The following is a 19,363-nucleotide window of genomic DNA, read 5'->3' on the forward strand; positions in this document are numbered from 1 at the left end:
ATAAAACCAAAATAAAGCATAATAATAAAAGAAAAACAAATAAAAAACAAATAACAAAATATCTCCCCCCCCCCAAAAAAAAAACCCAAACAAAACAAACATCAACAACAAAAAAACCACATAAACAAAACATGTACTACCCCCAAATAAAACAAACAAACCAACAAGAACCAACCAGGAACCCCCGCCCCCCTCCATAAAATAGGAGAATTGGATGAATAAATAAAATACAGGAAAGAAAGAAACAAGTCTCAAATTCTTTTGACCAGAAATTCAAGTTTTTCGTTAAGCAACAATCACAACATGGCACATTATGATGTTTGAGGCGATGAATCACATAACCTAGATGAATAAAGATGACCTCAACATAGACTTAGCCAAAATATCGAACCTGAGACTCCATGGTTTTTGTGTTTTTTAGACTTATTGACATGTCTGTATGGGGTCACCATAGGGTCACCGTATAGATCGATAGTTAAAACGTTTACGGTTACACATAGTTTTGTGAGTTGGGAAGTTTCATTTGATCTTTTGAATAATTTATTTTGCACGGCGTACACGACTAGTCCGCTTTAGTTTTATCGGGTGCTCCCGATGACCAGGTCACGGCCAGGCCACTGTCCGTGCGAATTGTTAACCTGGTCATTATGTTACTTATGTCTACCAGTTAGTTTCAGGAATTTTGTCGGTTTGTTTCAGTCATCAAATAACAAGTGGTCATAATTTTTACAATGCACATGAGAGTCAAGAATTTCAATTTCATCTCTGAAGTAGATTTTTTTTCATAAATTCATTAACCCTTTGCCCATTCTTTCACAAATACGATGATTAATACAGTTATTTTATATACATGACAATCTAAATGTTTTACTACAATATGTATAACTTTAAAAAATTGAAACTTTGTTATAAGAAACGCAGCTTTTATCTAATTTCCCATAAATCTACTTATTACGGTGCCACCAATTTCATGTTTAGATAAAAAGTGTGCCAAAGATGCAATATCAATAGTGTTGCCATGTGTTGCAATGCAATTCTTTCATCAATGTGTCAAAATATTGTGATAATCTCTCACACATTGTGTAACTGATTGCTTAGAGTGACTGGAAATAGGCCTACCTAAGAGGGCAATGCCAGCATTCTAGTCAATGTAATTAAAAAAAAATTTGCATTCACTTACAGGAAGAGTGAGGTTATTTCTGGCACAATGGGCAGTTGTATATCTAGTCAGACTATTTAATAAAAAAGAATTATGCCCTTCCACCAGGAAATTATAAGATATTATCGCCTGGTTATTCCACGAAGGAATATAGATAATTCATTAAACAAGATGTCTGATGTCAACAGGAATCACCCATATTGTCCAAGTGAGCAAAGTCAGAATATAAACCTAACTGGAAATCTGTAACGAGAAACGTCAATTTCATTCATTGATGAATAAAAACCAATACAACTGCTTTGAAAAAGAAAAACATACCAAAGACAGACCGGTCCGGGCTCAAAGCCCTTCTTCAGCCAATTACCAAAACAATAGAGACAATAGAACATCACCTCTCTCCCTTACCAGCTATTTTCAGAATTTTACCCCAAACTTCATACTCGCCAAAAACAAAAATATATATTTTTTTATACAGGTAAGCGACGAGTATATTCTATATTTTGTTGATAAAAATGAGCTCTGCAACACAGTGTCGAGTTTTTATAGCTAAAACTATAGCTAAATATAATCAGAATAAGAAATTTGTTGGCTGCATCGTAACGAATGTGACGATTTTCCTATGGGTGGTAAGGAGAGGGTTACAATTAAGTCAGAAAGATAACCCGAAACTACCAGCCATTCAGATTCTGAGCATCATTCGTATTTTGCCACAAGTTATTGAAAAAAATAATTCATGGCGCCGTCAGCTGTCAAACCCCGAACTCCCTTGAAGACCTCGCGAGGTTCCAAGTTTGTCATTTTTTGCCAAGATATGGGTCATTTAAATCGATTGATATTTGAGGGGCGAGTTTTCTGAAAAGTAACATTTTTTAGATCAAAAATGGAAAATATTATAAGCGTTTTGTGACAGTGCGTGAATGTGCAGTGCGCGTCAGGCATTGATGCGAAGTTCTTTGATACCAGCGTGAGTGTTTGGCATGCACGGCTACTCATTGGTCTCTTTACAAATAACTGAAGTCAACAAAATGCACGTGAGATGAGATGGAAAGACCAGGATATAATATATATATATATGTAGATTTATTGTATGTTCCACAAACTTTGGTCAAGCTCATTACTTTCAGAATTTGAGTTGACATTAGAATAATATCCATTTTAGAACAATCCGTTTATTTCTGTTTTCAACATATATCATTTTTAATATTAAAAGGTGAGTTTTACGGAAATATTATAGAGCTCTCTCTATCTATCTATCCGTCTCTATCTCTCTGTCACTCTCTATCTCTCTCTCTCTCTCTGTGTCTATCTCTGTCTATTTCTCCCTCTATCTCTCTGTCACTCTCTCTATCTCCCTCTCCATCTCTCTCTCTATCACTCTCGCTATCTCTCTGTGCCTCTCTCGCTCTCTCTCTCTCTATTTTTCTTTTTCTGTTCTCTCTCTCATTCTTTCTATCTATTCATCTTTCATTCTCTCTCGTTCTCTTTTTTCTCTCATTTTCTCTTTCTCATCCGTTCACCCACTAACATCTCTCTTTCCCTCTCTCCCCATTTCTGTCTCTCTCCGTTTCTCTCTCTCTCTCTCCCTCTCTCTCTCTCTATCTCTCTCTCTCTCTCTCTCTCTCTCTCGCACACACACACTTTCTCTCATTTTCTGTCTCTCTCCATCTCTTTCTTGTTCTATATATTCCACTCTATCGTGTTCTCAATGTTCATCTCTCTCTCTCCCTCTCTCTCTCTCTCTCTCTCTCTCTCTCTCTCACACACTTACACACACACACACACACTCTTTCGCTCACTTATTGTCTCTCTCCATCTCTTTCTCTTTCTATAGATAGTTCGAAGATGACGTCACTCAGGTCTTTGTTATTGTTTTTTGCCATCCGCGTTATGAGTAATGCTCACTGAACTGTATTAACCTGACTATAAACCATCATCGTTACACACAGTTTTGCGTGTTGGCCAATTATACTTCCGGATGGCAGTGTTGTGAACTTATTAGCCTAGTGCATACTATCTATATATTCCTCCCTTTTGTTATCTACATGTTCATCTTCCCCCCCCCCCCACCTCTCTCTCCCTCACATACACACACACACACACACACACACACACACACACACTATCTCTCACTTTCTGTCTCTCTCCATCTTTTTCTCTTTCTATATATATTCTATATATTTCCCTTTCGTATTCTTCATGTTCATCTCTCTCTCTCTCTCTCTCTCTCTCTCTCTCTCTCTCTCTCTTTCTCTCATTATTTTATTCCCTTTTCTTAAGATTTTTATCTTCGCATGGAATGGGACAGCTATGATCCCGGATGCAACCGAAATTTTTCATCTGACCTCTGCGTCCACAAAGCAGGGATTTGGTAGCTGGCCAATTAGATCTGGCCACTGGTCAACTCTGACAATGATGTTATTGTATCTGCCATTTTATAGGCCTAAATACAAACAGTTTAAACCTGAGAAAAAGACTATTGATGTCCTAAACTTGGAATTACTGGGTTGTTTTCAATGTACTGTTTGTTGATACATGCTGTGACGTGAATGGATTGAATGAATGTGTATCAGATTATATTGAGTTTTGTGTGCAGAAGGTATGTGAAAAGAAAGAAATAGTGATGTATCCTAACAACAAACCTTGGGTCACAAAAGAATGAAATTACTTTTGAATGAAAAGAAGTATTTATACACCAAGGGAGATAGGAAAGGTTTGAAAGCGAAACAAGAGGAAATAAAGAGAGAAATCATGAGAGAAATAAAGAAATACAAGGCTAATTATAAGTCAAAATTAGAGAATGATTTAAGATCTGGAAATATTAAGGATATATGGAAGGGAATGAAGACGATCGTCAACCATAACAACAATAAAAGGAAATCCAACTCATTGAGTGACGTGAATGAATTAAACAATTTTTACGCACGTTTATATATATATATATATATATATATATATATATATATATATATATATATATATATATATATATATATATATATATATATACCGATTTTAAAAGAAACAATTTTGCAATCGGTCACAACGCTCGGTCTGTTTGTAAAAAATGAATCAAGGATGTTTCTTTCACGTGTTGGGATTTGATCTACTTGTGGAGTCCGAGGGTCCCGCATCATTTCGATAACTGCTGTATTTACTACAATTGGTATTGGCGACCTGTAATAGTTATGTTTGTCCAGTCAATGTCCGCTAGGTTGAAATCACCTCCTCATTATTATTACATCGTTGGTGTCGAGGCTGTCAAGGCATATTGATCATTCCACCATTTGTTCCATTTGTTTTCCTGAGTTTAGTGATGGGGTTCTGTATACTGTGACGAATGTGATATCTGTTTTATTTGAACATTGCTTTACAAAGATAGCTTCACAGTTGGTCTCTACTTCTACATGGTGCGAGTAGAAATTATTGTTAACAGTTATCATCACTCCGCCATTACGATCTTGTCTGTGTTTTCGAAATATAATGTGGCCTGATTCTGGTGGGAAAATTTCGCTGTTTTCTTTTTGTTTTGGTTTCAACCATGTTTTAGAGGCAAACATTCTCACTAAATTGTCGAATGGCTCAAAACGGTACTATGTCGGGAGTAATCCTTTCTTTAAAAAATATAGCATTGTATAGAACATTGTGCTTATTTGAGTCAATAAAAAAAATATACAGCGCACAACTCTACTGAAAGATTTGAAAATTAGAAATGTATTTTTAACAGATAGATAAACAGATAACTTGATTTCCTTTTATAATTTAAAGTCAGTTTGAAAGTTCGTTGTGTCACACAAATATCATAAAATACGTACCGATGACACTAACACTCTCAAAATCAACCAATTTCGTCATTGTATAAGTTGTCAGTTTGGCGTTTTTACGACAGGAAGAACAAACAAAAGCTGACAGATGGAATTTGACCATTGTTTTGATTTTCGGCCGCCATTTTGATTTGTGAAGTATTGAAAGGTAGTGCAACGCAGTCCGATGGTCTTTTTTACTATTAAGGTTAGCTCGAGATCGAAGGATTTTTTTCTATTAGGGTTAGTCATAAGTCTTAGTAAAGGTGCTTGGGTATTTGTTTTGCCATAAGTTAAGTAAACGGGAGACATTCCGAAAGCTCCTTCATCCCCAGTATTCTTTAAATTTGTATTTTCACCGTTGATTTTTTGTCAGGCGTTTAATCATTCAATTTGTCATCCTTTTTTCTATTAGGGTTAGCTCAAGATCGGAGGATATTTTTTTTCTATAAGGGTTAGTCATAAGTCTTAGTAAAGGTGCTAGGATGTTTGTTTTTCCATTAGTTATGTAAAGGGGAGGCATTCCGAAAGCTTCTACATCGCCAGTATTATTTCAATTTGTATTTTCACCGTCGATCTTTTGTCAGACTTTTATTTATTCAATTTGTTATCATATAGAGCATTTTAAAAACTCTAGAACAAACCTTGATAGATCTGTCAAAGTTTAACATTTCCTAATTTGACCATTGTTTTGATTTTCGGCCACCATTTTGATTTGTGAAGTATTGAAAGGTAGTGCAAAGCAGACCAAGAGTTTTTTTTCTATTAGGGTTAGCTCGAGATCGGGGGATTTTTTTATTAGGGTTAGCCATAAGTCTTAGCAAAGGTGCTAGGGTGTTTGTTTTTCCCATTACGATTAGGGTTAGTTAAAGGTAATAGGCTTTATTTTTTCTTGGGGTTAGTTGAGGGAATATTATTTGAGTTGTTCCCTTTGTATGAGCTTTCGGAAAGCCTCCCCAGGATCGTCTTTCAACTCTGCTCACGTCTGCTACTTCAGGTTTATTTTCGCAGTTGATTTTCTTACCACAACCTGTTTTCACACACGTACAACTGTATGTTGCTGTGTCACGGGTCAGAGGCTATAGTGGCTTACACTTCATGTTGGGCCACACAGAAAAATCAACAGAGGATGTACCAAGTTACACAGACAACGTTGTTTACCGATCTGCCCTCATTAAATTGTGGTGGGTACAATATCGAATGAAAATAGTTCTTTCCCCGTGATATTGCGGGCTTTTACTAGTAAACTAAAATGAATGAAACAGCTTTGAATAATAAAAACAAAAAAAAAAACAACAAAAAAAGGCCAACAAAACGAGCGTTTCGGGCTCAAAACCCCGCTTCAGCCAATAACATAAAAAACAATGAAAATATGAATACATTACTAAAAACAGATCGACGACAGAGAAATATTCGGTGCGTTATCTCTGTAGAAAACATCTTAGAATGTCGGGATGAAATTGATGCACACGTCTTGACTTTAGCCCTGATTGACTAGTAAAACAGGTAAAGAAAAGGAAAAAGTCCATCTTGGGAACAGACCAGAAACACAACAGATGAGCACTTCACTTTGAAGAAAACCTGAACAGACTTGTACCACTAAATGCCTCTAACATTAACAGTGAATGGAGATCTTGACATCAGCTTGAGACATACATCTAGAGAGGAGATCGGGAATGCTATCAAGCTCATGAAAATTGCAAGAACGCCGGACCAGAAAACATTCCTGCAGATGCAATGAAGCAAGAGTTAAAGACTGCCACAAAATTCTATACAACCTCCTCAAAATGATCCGTGAAGAAACAGAAGTAACAGCAACACGGAAAGAAGGTTACCTTATCAAATTGCTCAAGAAACGGGATATCAGCACCTGTGCTAATTAGAGATGATTTAACTTCTGTCAGTTGCTGAAAATGTATTCTATCAGAATTCGAAATAAGAATCCGACCGGGAGTGCAAGGAACTGGCAAGACAAATCTGTTCAGAATCAATATAAAATGCCAAGAGCCCATCAAACACATTGAAGTAAACTTGATGAGATTGAGACATTTACACACCTGGGCAGCACCATCGACAAGCAAGATCGCACAGATGAGAAGGTAAAATGCTAGAGTGGTGCAAACACTGTGTAAAACAACCAGACAAACGCTAAAATGAAACTCCCGTAAAAATAAAAGCACGAAGAAACTATTGGAGACGTGACCTTGATGGGTGTACAAAAGTATAGATACCACATGAAAGGAATTTAAACAGACAGTACAGGATAGAGGATGGTGGCATAGCCAATGCTGTATGAAAAGTGATGAGAATAAATGAGCAATAACTATAATGCTTAATTCAAGATAATGTCTTGGTTTAGGAGAATAAGGTTCCCCCCCACCCCCTCGCAATATATAAAAGAAACCCAAACGCAACCCAAAATAACGTTAGATGGTTTAGATTAACTCACTCCACCCTAACACCGACTATATCCGTAGTTTACCCGAGTTACTTTTACCCCATGCTTATTTATTACATTTTTCTGAAACAAATTATACGTATAGTACAAACGCTAATGTTTTTAGTTTATACATGCTAATGAATAATACTATCAATTTTAATACATTTTTTCCAATTTTGGAAAGTAGCAAGAATCGCTAGGATTGAGTGAGTTAACACTTAATTCTATTTATCTAGTCCATCCTAACATATTACGATATTGACCATAATATTGGTAGCATATCTAACACAGCTAATCAATATTATATTTCAGACGCTACTGTTGATCACTGTTGGTAATGATTTTCAAACCTTTAAACTTTCAGCTTAACCAATGGAACCTTGGAATAAAAATAGATGGAAGGAAGATGACGTCATAATACTGAAGCCAACCGTTGGCCGCTTCCGCCATATTGGGAATACCAAAACATTCCTGCGTTACGGCCGCAGGGTTGCCAGTTTGGCATTTTAAATGCCAGATTCCAAAAATCTGGCATTTTTGAAAACCGTTTGGCATTAGAAAAATCATTTGGCATTTGGCATTTTCATTTGGCATTTTCTTTTCTTGTATATTATACTTCAAATGACACCTTTTCTTAATTATTTCTAAACGCGTAAAAACAAACATCTTCACATTTCTTTTTCATTCTTAAAATCCAACCGTGGTGTAGTGGTTTAGCACTCCACTTAGTAGTCAGTAGGTAAATAATTACCCCAACAGGAAATTTAGTATAATTCAAAAAAAAAAAAAAAACAAAAAAAAAAAATAAAAGAAAAAGAAAAGAAAACACGCAAGCCACCAGGATATGACAGTAAATTGTCTATCAAAAGTGAGTAGTTTTCTTAGTGGGGGTGGGAGTCAACAGACTTTGGCATCTTTTTGAGTGTTTTGGCATTTTTTGAGTCTTCCCCTGGCATTTTGTTGAAAAATAATCTGGCAACCCTGTACGGCCGTAGTTACGGTGATTCACTCATCGGTGGACATCCGAATCAAGATGATCAGTGGATGTTTTTCCTTCCAAGTAAGTATCAACCTTAAATTTGTTTCATAATTATGTTTGCAAATACGTTTTATCAGTTAAATCATGTTTAAAGATGAAATAAACTATTTGATAGCTAAGTTGAGTCGAATTCAGATATCTCTCCCTGTGAATGTGATGTGGCTATGGCATGGCACGTTCACTTTCACTTTCAGTTTTCAGCCACTTTGATTTTCTTAAAACAAGTATAGATTCTAGTCTAATCGTTTTTTTCATTTGTTTTAGTTATCGGATGTATATGGTAAAGGCGATATTTATTATTAGTCTTAGATCGACATTATTTTACTGACGGAAAGCCTTTGACTCTCGATGATCAGAGACTGTTTCGTCACCCTTGGCCTTGGTTTGGCTCTAGCTGAAGCTGGACGGTTAGGATTGGTTGGATTTTACTATCTAACATTAATAGTAATGTTTCATCTCCTCTCGAAAAGAATTCGTTGTACATTTTCATCACACTGACCTATCACTCATTCTTGGAAAATATTTTGTTCTACAGGAATTAAATAAAGGACTAGGCTGCCTGTATTCTCACCCCCCCCCCCCCCCCCCCCCCCGGGCCGATTGGATTCCCGAAAAAAACGTCGCCGGCTTTTTGTGATTTGGATTTGATTGATTTTTTTTTAATTGTGCAACTTGTGACAAGAAACTTAACAAATTACTGCATTACAACCTTTGGATTAAACATACAACAATTGTGGACTACTATTATGAAGACTAGCATCCGGGGGGTGTACTATTATGAAGACTAGCATCCGGGGGGTGAGAAAAGTCACTTCGAAAGGACTAACCAAAGATGATATGGCTGTACTAATCGCAGTGATAAGGATAGTGTTACAGGAATCACCGTCCATCAGTGAGTACTTTTCTTTTTTTGCTAACTGTTGTGATCATACGTCCAAAGGATTACTTGCTCAGCTACAAGACTACAAGAAGGTCTTGTTGAGATGAAAAGTACCAACTCATTTGCTGTCTATGTGTGCATCAAATTTCAAAATGGGGACTAATCTCTACGTGAAAACTGCAAAAGTCAGTCATTTATCGACAAATGTAGGTTAGATTTCGGTTCGGTTGAAATCCAACCTAACCGTAAAAGGCTTAAGATTGGTTGGATTTTACTATCTAACGTTTATTTCATCTTCTGTCTAAAAGAATTCGTTGTACATTTTCATCACACTGACCTTCACTCATTCTTGGAAAATATTTTTGAACCATATTAATTATTCATTGTGTTCTACAGGAATAACCAAAGATGCCTGCTTGTTGCGCATTTGGCTGCACCAATCGCTCTGAGAGGGAGAAGGGTACAGGAATCACCTTTCACAAGTGAGTACTTTTCTTTTATTGCTAACTAAAACATTTATGATCATACGTCTAAAGGATTACATTACTTGCTAAGCAACAAGGTCTTGTTGATATCTCATCTCATGTAGTTCCATATCTGAAGCAGACGTCGGAGGTCATCTTCCGCCAAGCTGATCTATCTCTTGCCAATTCTATTAAAGCAGCGCCACCTTTCTCAGCTTCATCTGTCCAAGTTCTTATCCCTTTCAAATACGTTATTCTTTGTCTTCCTCTTATTCTTTTTCCATTCATCTTTCCAGTCAAGGCGAGTATTTCCAAACCAGGGTGGCGGATAATGTGTCCTAAAAATTCCATTTGGCGTTTGATGATTTTTGTTATCAGTGATCTTTTTCTGTTTGCCATTTCTAAAATTTCTTCATTTCTTTTCCTTTCCATCCATGACACCCTCATCATTCTTCTGTAAAACCACATTTCCACTGCCTCCAGTCTTTTAACCATGGTCTTGTTTATGGTCCAGCTCTCACAACCATATAGCAGCACAGACAGTACATAGCAATCCAGGACTTTGATTTTTGTTTTCATGCTAATATTCCTGTTTTTCATAATTGTATGCAGCTGGTTGAATGCATTCTTCGCCATACCTATTCTTTTCTTTATTTCACAATCTGATTTTCCATTGGATGTTACATTGAAGCCTAAATATTTGAAACATTCAACTTGTTGTATTGTTTGTCCTCTGCTTGTTATTACACAGGCTGGTGGGTTATTATTTTTAGATACCGTCATACATTCTGTTTTAGATATATTCAGTTCCAGTCCCATATTTTCACTACTCCTGACTACAACATCCAGTAATTCTTGTAGTTCATGTTCAGATTCTGCCAGTAGAACCGTATCATCTGCATACCTCATATTTGTTACATTCTTTCCTCCAATACACACCCCCTTCTTATGTTCGATATCTCTTAATATCATTTCACTATAGAGGTTGAATAAATCTGGAGACAAAACACACCCCTGCCTAACTCCTCTTCTAATAGGTGTAAAACTGCTTAGTTGATATGCAAAAGTCATTTCCCAACCTTATGTGTGCATTAAATAAAATAGCCTTGTTTTAACCCCTTCACAGCTAGGTTACATTTCAACCGAACGGAAATCTAACCTACTTTTGTCGATGTATGACTGTCTTTTGCAGTTTTGACGTAGAGATTTGTCCCTGTGATGTGCCTCTAGTGCTTGAGGCGAATCACAGGACTCATATCTCAGTGAAAGTTGTAGAGGATCGAATGATATTTTACGTGAAGTCCAGACTAGCTATGAAAGGTTAACACTTGGTTGTATCAACAACAGTGCTATTCGAACAAATGGTTTGCTACCACACAGAATAGCACACCCATGTTTCTCACTCAGTCACAGTAAGAATGTTACCAGGTGACCAATAATGTTGTAATGCTATTTTAAGACATTAGTGACAACAATGTGTTGTTGTTTTTTTTTTTTTTCAGATTCCCCAAGGATGAAGAGCGGAGAAAGCTGTGGATAAATTCCATAAAGGGAAAATTTTATTCCCTCCAAATATACTGTTGTCTGTTCTGTCCACTTTGAGGAGAAATGCATTGACTTCTGTCAATATTGTTCGATTGAGAGAAGGTGCAGTACCTACTATCTTTTGTCTTTTCCTTCTTACTATCAAAATTCGGGGGACAAAGCTAGAAAACCGCCAGCTCAAAGAGAGTCTCCCCTTCCATTTCTAATTCAGACAACTGTAATGCTCCATTGCCAAATGATCTTGCTATCCCTTCTACTTCTACGAGTGTTGATACACCAACCAAACAAAATTTTAAAAGAGCTCTAGAAGATAAAAGTCATAAATTAGAATCATGCAGAAAGAAAATTAAAATGCTTCAGCAGTCGAAAAGACGTTTAATTTTAAAAAATGCTGACTTAAAAAGTATAGTAATGGAGCTTAGAAACAAAAGATGATTAGTGACTCTAGTGTAGATATTTTAGAAAGATGTGGGGGTGGGGTTGGTGATTTATTGAAACGGAAATTAGCGAAGATGGAAAATATGTCTGTACCTGTTAAGTATTCTCCAGAAATTAGAAGTTTTGCTATGACATTGCATTTTTACTCCCCTAAAGCTTATCGATATGTAAAAAAAGCTTTTGATACTTGTCTTCCTCATCCAAAAACTATTTCTAAGTGGTATAAAACTGTGGATGGGTCACCTGGTTTTACTAAATCAGCTTTTACTTTTCTTTCCAATATTGTACAACTGTCAAAGGTTGCAAAACCTTTTCTATGTAATCTTGTCATGGATGAAATGTCTATTAGGCAACATGTGGAATGGGATGGCAGCAAGTATCATGGCTATGTGGATGTTGGTACAGGAATTGATGATGATAATCTTCCGTAGCAAAGGAAGCTCTAACTTTTATGATAGTATGCTTAAATAGCAGTTGGAAATTGCCTGTTGGGTATTTTTTATTAGATGGTTTGAATGGGGTGGAAAGAAAAAATTTATTGAATTCATGTATTAAAAAACTGCATGAAGTAGGTGTTGAGATAGTGTCAATCACACATGACGGTTGTCCATCAAATATGTCTATGTTGAAGTCTCTTGGTGTAATTGTAGATAGTGATAAAATAAAGCCATACTTTTCTCATCCTGTTACTGATTTGCCTATTTATGTTTTTCTTGATGCCTGTCATATGTTGAAATTAGTAAGGAATACTTTTGCAGAAAAAAAGTCTTTGTGTAGGTAATGATTTTATCAAATGGGACTATATTGAACTATTACATGAGTTACAAGAAAGAGAAGGATTGCACCTGGGTAATAAATTACAAGCAAGTCATGTGCAATGGTTTAAGAAAAAAATGAATGTAAAATTAGCTGCTCAAACTCTTAGTGATTCAGTTCTTCTTCTCTTGAATTTTGTCTTAAAGAAAATATCCCTGGTTTTGAAGGATGTGAGGCAACTATTAAGTTTTTGAAAATGTTTAATTGTTTGTTTGATATCCTTAATTCTAGAAATATGAAGGCATTTGGATGGAAATCCCCATTGAGTAAATGTAATTTTGAAGCAACTGAAAATTTTCTCTCAGAAGTTAAAAATTATATTTTGTCCATGACATTATCTGTTAATGGTATGTCTCTTGTTTCCAGTAGAAGAAAGACTGGCTTTCTTGGTTTTCTTGTTTGTATTGATAGTGTTATTTCCATTTACAGACGTTTGTTAATGTCTGAAGATTCATGTATGAAATTTTTATTGACCTACAAGTTTAGTCAAGATCACATTGAACTTTTTTTGGTAAGGTAAGAAGTATGGGAGGCTGCAATAACAATCCAACAGCTAGACAGTTCTCAAAAGCATACAAGGAACTCCTCACGCACAATGAAATTGAAGAAGTGAAAAGAGGGAACTGTTTGCCTCTGGAATCCGTACCCATTCTAAGTGTTTCCAGCCGAGAGAATTTAAGCCGTGATGTACCTTCTGGGATTCGAATCAATGCATCTTTATCAACAAACCGAGTCTTGTCTGAAGAGGTGTGTGAAAGTAGTGATATCAGTAGCAGTAGTTCATTTGATTTTGATGTAAAACTATGATCAGTTGTCCACTTGTTCAAATAAAATTGTCGTCTACATTGCTGGATTTGTTGCATTTAAATTGAAACAAAGAATTCTTTGTGAACAGTGTTCAAATGCATTAGTTGAAAATGAGCTATCTGACATACATTCTTTGATTGCTCTTAAGAACAAAGGAGGGTTGCAAATTCCTTCTAAGGGTGTTATTGATGTCTGTTTAATTTCTGAAAAGCATTTCAGAAAATATGTTGCAACTGTAGGTCAAGATCATTTTCATTTCAATCGATATGATTGCCATAAGCTTTTGCAAAGCATCATGAAGTCTTTCGTCAATAAACCCGTTTTTTCTACATTATTTCATTCCCATATGTTTGATCATGAGGGATTGAGAATCATTTGATTCTTCTACTAAAAGCAATAGCTGAGAAATATATTCAGGTCAGGTATTTCTATGCTGGTAAACTGTACACTGAACAATTGAAAAAGAAGCTAATGTGTAAAAGCCGTCAAGTTCTTAACAAATTTATTTTATTTACAGGGCAGTAACAATGTCATTATTAACTTGTGTGATTTTTTTAAAGAGACAAATATGTTTGTGTATAAGTATAACCCTTTCCTGGCTAGGCTGAATTTCACGTCAAACATCATTCCATCCGCTACAGCTTTCACCTCGAGCACTCGGAGGGCTCGAGTCGCATCACAGGGGCTAATTTCTGAACTGTAGAGGATTGAATGATGAATGACGTAAAATCCAGTCTCGCCATAACAGACTTCTGTAATAACTATTAATGATGAACTAGTAATGAAATTGCTGGGATTTTTGTTTTATTTGAAATCTTATTGAATTATGATCAAACAATGAACCTTTTTGTGTGACCATGATATTTTGTGTAATAATGTCTTTTTTTTTTGTCACTTTACACAAATAAATATAAAATGTAAATAGCATTTTGTGACTTAATTTTTGATGAATTATGGTAATTCATAGCTCTAGTAGCGGGGGTCCCGTTAGTTCAATTGGTAGAGCATTGGACTGTCACGCCAAAGGTCTCGGGTTCGAGTCCCTTTGCAGCCAGAATTTTTATCCGGTTCCCCCTGTCCACCCAGCAGCAATTGGGTAGCTTACTCTACTACTGCTATAGCTGCAGTGGTACGTCCACATTTTAAGTTGTCACCATTAACCCTTTCATGGCTAGGTTTGAGTTGAACCAAAACCAAACGTACTTTTGTCTATACATGACTGACTTATGCAGTTTCACATAGAGATAGTCCATGTGATGCGACTCGAGCGCGCTTTAGACTAATCTGTGATGAAAACTGTACAGGATCGACTCGTATTTGACGTGAAATCTAATCTAGCTGTGAAAGGATTAAGAATTGTGGTCGTGTAGTGGTGGCCTGATTTTTAATGTGATTCCTACCCCGAAACTTTGTGCTGTAAGAGTCAGCTAAAAGTGGTGGGTGGTTGGGAGGGCCTCCTGCATTCTTGCAGGAGATGTATGCTTTCTTCTACTTTTACCCCCTTATCTTTTGTAACGTCTGCTTTCTGCCCTTGTCCTTGACCGAAATAGCTCGGTTGTGGTTGGGTTCATGTGGGGTTTTCTGCTTTTGACGAGCATGACGCGGCCGGGAACCGAACCCCAGACCTTCTGGTTACGAAGCCAACGTTCTAACCAACTGAGCCACTGCGACCAGTAAGATTGGTAGCGGATGACCGAATGATCTACTTGCTGTTCTCTCTTCTTGGCCAAGCGAAATATGCCGTCTCGTGACACGCAGGTTCGATTCCGACCGGATCCACTTTTTATTTTTCGATATCTTTAATTCGAGCTTGCACTTCCATTACTTTCTGTGCGGTTGCTTGATATTTTACAAGTGTTTACTCATACTCCTCCCTTTTTCCTTATTCATGTCATAACCAACAAGCAAAGGAAATCGAACCGTGCGTAGTGATAGTGCTTTGGCTTCAGAATTGAACGAAGAAAATAATTTAATTAATATTGCCTTTGCAAGGTATTTTACAACATCACAATGACTAAATTCCCTTAGTAAGTGAGTGTTTTAATCGGCAACACAAGATGATTTCCATCACTCAAGTCTATAGTTTCTATGATAAACAATCGTTTCCTGGTCTTCTCAATATGGCGGCTAAGCTCCGCCCACTGGCATCAACTTTGCGACCTCGCGAAGGAAGCCGCTTACCTTCCATGTATTATTATTCCAAGAATGGAACCCTCAGTGTTGATGGATAACAAGCTTGGGAGCGCTGTCACAACGTCGGGCGAGGTTGACACGGCTTCTGACTTTCCGAAATTTTATAACGACATGACCACAACTTCAGATCCATTCTATCCACTGTCTCGCTTCAACGAGGGACGGTTTGATTTGATTATCGGCAACAACGTTATACAATGGATGGAAATAATCGTCATTACGATTCTATGTGGTCTTGTAAGCCTGTCTGGAACAGGGTTGCCAGATTATTTTTCAACAAAATGCCAGGGGAAGACTCAAAAAATGCCAAAACACTCAAAAAAATGCCAAAGTCTGTTGACTCCCACCCCTACTAAGAAAACTACTCACTTTTGATAGAAAATTTACTATCATATCCTGGTGGCTTGCGTGTTTTCTTTTCTTTTTTTTTATGAATTATACTAAATTTCCTGTTGGGGTAATTTTTTACCTACTGACTACGAAGTGGAGTGCTAAACCACTACACCACGGTTGGATTTTAAGAATGAAAAGAAATACATTAACATGAAAGGTAAATACGTAAACAGTTAAATAATTATTGACAATTAAGAAAACTTACTGTTTCGTGTTTCTTACGAAACTTAATTAAGAAAATGTGTCATTTGAAGTATAATGTACAAGAAAAGAAAATGCCAAATGAAAATGCCAAATGCCAAATGATTTTTCTAATGCCAAACGGTTTTCAAAAATGCCAGATTTTTGGAATCTGGCATTTAAAATGCCAAACTGGCAACCCTGGTCTGGAATTGCTGCCAACATCATCAACGTATTAGTTTTCTTCCGCCAGAAGGCGCTGTCGAGTAGCAGCACAATGTCTCTTCTCGCTCTCGCGTTTTCCGATATTGGCTGCCTGGTGCCTCTATTTTGCAACAGCATCAACTTCGCTATATTCTCTCTGAATAAAGACGTCATGCCTTTTCTTACAGCCCAAGATTTTACTGAGTTTTCATCCTATGGCCACACATCATGTTCATGCAAATATCTAGCTGGATCACCGTCTATATTGCACTTGAACGCTGTCTCAGTGTGGTATTCCCTTTTAAAGTAAAAATGATATTCTCGGCAAAGCGTTCTTTAATGATTGTGTCAACTATAGCATTATTGTTGACATTATCATTCATTCCCATTTACACGAGCACAAAAATAGAAAAAATGCAAGACTTTGAAACAAACGCAACAAAGCTGATTTTCGCATTAAACTTGGAACAATTTGAAATTGTTGACGTTTCAAATGTCATGCAATCCATCGTATTACGAATTTTGGCAGTATCGATTGTTTTTATTTGCACTCAAATAACCGTTTACCGAGTTAGAAAGTCAACGATGTGGAGAACCAAAAATGCAGCCGGAATAGGAATCTCTCAAAAAACATCTAGTACCGATACCACAAAATCATCATCCACTACAAATATCTCCGAGTCTGAAGAAGTTCAGTTTGAGACCAACGGTGTCAGTCAAAATACTAAACCGGAAACAAATCCCACTGCGATCACTGCCACCAACAGTGCTACACCTCCCACCCCCATGCCCATGATTACAGGAAGCAATAATCTATCGTCGTCGGTCATCAGGGAACGCCGTCTCATCAAAATTATCACAATGATATGCACCATTTTCATGGTGTGCAACATGCCAGAAATTCTGGGTATCTTTACACTCATTTTTATGGAGAATTTCTATGGCATCTCTCCATGGGACAACCTGATTCACATGCTAACCTACGTCCAGTTTTTCTTTGAAAGCATCAACAGCTCAATCAATATTTTCGTCTATTACAAGATGAGCACACGATACAGACAAGTATTCAGACAAATGTTTAAGTTAGACTGAATGGAAAGTGAAGATTTGGGGAGCACGCCATGGTGGAGGATCAATCTAGGACAAGGTAGCTTGATACATTGACATGTCATGGTAGAACAAAAAAAAAAACACACACAAGAAAAAACTCTCTCATTTCATGCCCCTTTGAATGCAGGACAAATCTGCTAACTTTGCGAAGTCCCAGGTTTGAGAGCTTTTGCCAATTTGAGGGTCATTTAATTCGATCGATATTTGAAGGACGAGATTTCTGGCCAAATTTCTAAATATGTGCTTTTCCAGAGCACGACAGAATAGAAGGTGGCGTTTACCTTTCGGTGCGGACCTGAAAGGAAACCTAAACAAGGACTTTTGAAAACAAACATTTTAGTTGAAATCGTGAGAATATCATAGAACAATCCAAGTTTTTCATAAAAGATATCAAGGATAATCTACATGACCTGGAAATATAAGCCCGAGATCATGTTATTTTGGATGACGTTGCGATTTAAAACTAAAAAATATTACCACTTAATCATGGTCATATTGTTGTAGCAAGATCTCCTTTTAGTGTGATTATTATGAGCCGCATAGTGTTTTCTCTGATGAGTTTAAAGCGTCTAATTTAGAATATATAAATGTGACTTAGTAGTGTTTGAATTTCATGTAATCACTTGTGGTATGACACTCGCTTTCGGATAGGAAGGTCGTGGGTTCGAGCTTCGCTCGGCGCATAGTTGAGTCCTTGGAGAAGGCTCTTTACTCACATTCTCTCACCGTACTCCAGGTGTAAAATGAGTACCTGGCCGCTAACAGCGTTGTCTTTGCCCAAAAAATTGTGATATCGCCTAACAGACGTCATGTTAAATGTTGCTGTTGGTCAGTGACCCCTTGTAATTGATTTTAAGGTTTTGTATTTGCTGATCGTGTATAAATTTTAATTTTGTGTTCACTTGTTCCTTCCTAGTGCTTTATCGTCACCCAAAATGTTGTTATAGTATCTCGTTCAAGTTATTTTATTGTAATTATAAACTTAGTTTTGTTTGTTTGTTTTACTATGTTGTCCGGTTAGCTATTTGCTGAAAGATTTTTGAAACATAACAGGACACATCATCATCATCATCATCATCATCATCATCATCATCATCATCATCATCATCATCATCATCATAATGTACAGACAGGACGTGTTTTTTGTGTGATAATTCTCTTTAATCTTTACCAATTTCAATATCGTCTTAGTTCAAGTCAAGAATTTTTGTACATCCTGTAAGATACCATTGTGATATTGTTTAAGTTACATTAAACGTTTTTGACATCATTTTTCATCGAACCGTGGCTATGTGGTTTAGTGGCATGATATTCGCTTTCGGGTCGGACGGTCCTGGGTTTCGAGCCTCGCTCGGCGCATAGTTGGGTCCTCGGAAAAGGCTCTTTACTCACATTCTCTCTTGTGTACAAGATCAAGTCGTGGAAATCATCACATTTTCATTGCCCATAATAATGGACTGTCATCGAAAAGCAAGACCTTCGATATAATCGATATAATAAATTAACATGATATCGATATTCTAATTATTACTGAATCATTGTTGCGTCAGTTCGGTGATGAACCTATAATGTAATGACACCTCCCGGCCACGAGATGGACTTGCTCCCAAGAAATGGACGATTAAGAGGAGAGATCGTCATGAATTACAAGCACGCTCTTTGGTCTAAAATACAAAACAATCCAATTTCTCCCAAAAGCTTTGAGTGTATCAAAATCCCATTGACCTTAACGATGGATAGATGCAAACCAGTTGAAGATGAAGTCTCGAAAACAGAATTGATGATTGTGGGAAATAGAGGGCAGTTAAGGGTGAATGATGGTCCTGAGATATTGGCTGGGGGCGAAAAGATAAAAGTTTCAAGAACTCTGAAAAATATGTGTGTCTATTTTGATT

The 19,363-nt window shown here is 36.9% G+C and overlaps 1 protein-coding gene across 2 annotated transcripts; it reads left to right on the forward strand.

Moving 5' to 3' along the window:
* Positions 1-8,384: 8,384 nt before the first annotated feature.
* On the forward strand, positions 8,385-14,310 carry LOC144956264 (THAP domain-containing protein 11-like). 2 transcript variants are annotated; one of them, XM_078886722.1, is made up of 4 exons: positions 8,385-8,459; positions 8,974-9,330; positions 9,715-9,800; positions 11,285-14,310. In XM_078886722.1, the coding sequence occupies exons 2-3, from the start codon at positions 9,216-9,218 to the stop codon at positions 9,765-9,767; spliced, it is 168 nt and encodes a 55-aa protein (XP_078742848.1). In that variant the 5' UTR covers positions 8,385-8,459; positions 8,974-9,215; the 3' UTR covers positions 9,768-9,800; positions 11,285-14,310. The 2 variants fall into 2 exon arrangements, with proteins under 2 accessions (XP_078742848.1, XP_078742847.1); XM_078886721.1 differs by lacking the exon at positions 8,385-8,459 and having other exon boundaries at positions 9,192-9,330.
* The last annotated feature ends 5,053 nt before the right edge of the window (positions 14,311-19,363 follow it).

The sequence above is a fragment of the Berghia stephanieae genome, chromosome 11 (assembly GCF_034508935.2).
Source record: "Berghia stephanieae isolate SIO BIC M18660-M18661 chromosome 11, UCSD_Bste_1.3, whole genome shotgun sequence".
In the NCBI taxonomy this organism is placed as follows: Eukaryota; Metazoa; Mollusca; class Gastropoda; order Nudibranchia; family Aeolidiidae; genus Berghia; species Berghia stephanieae.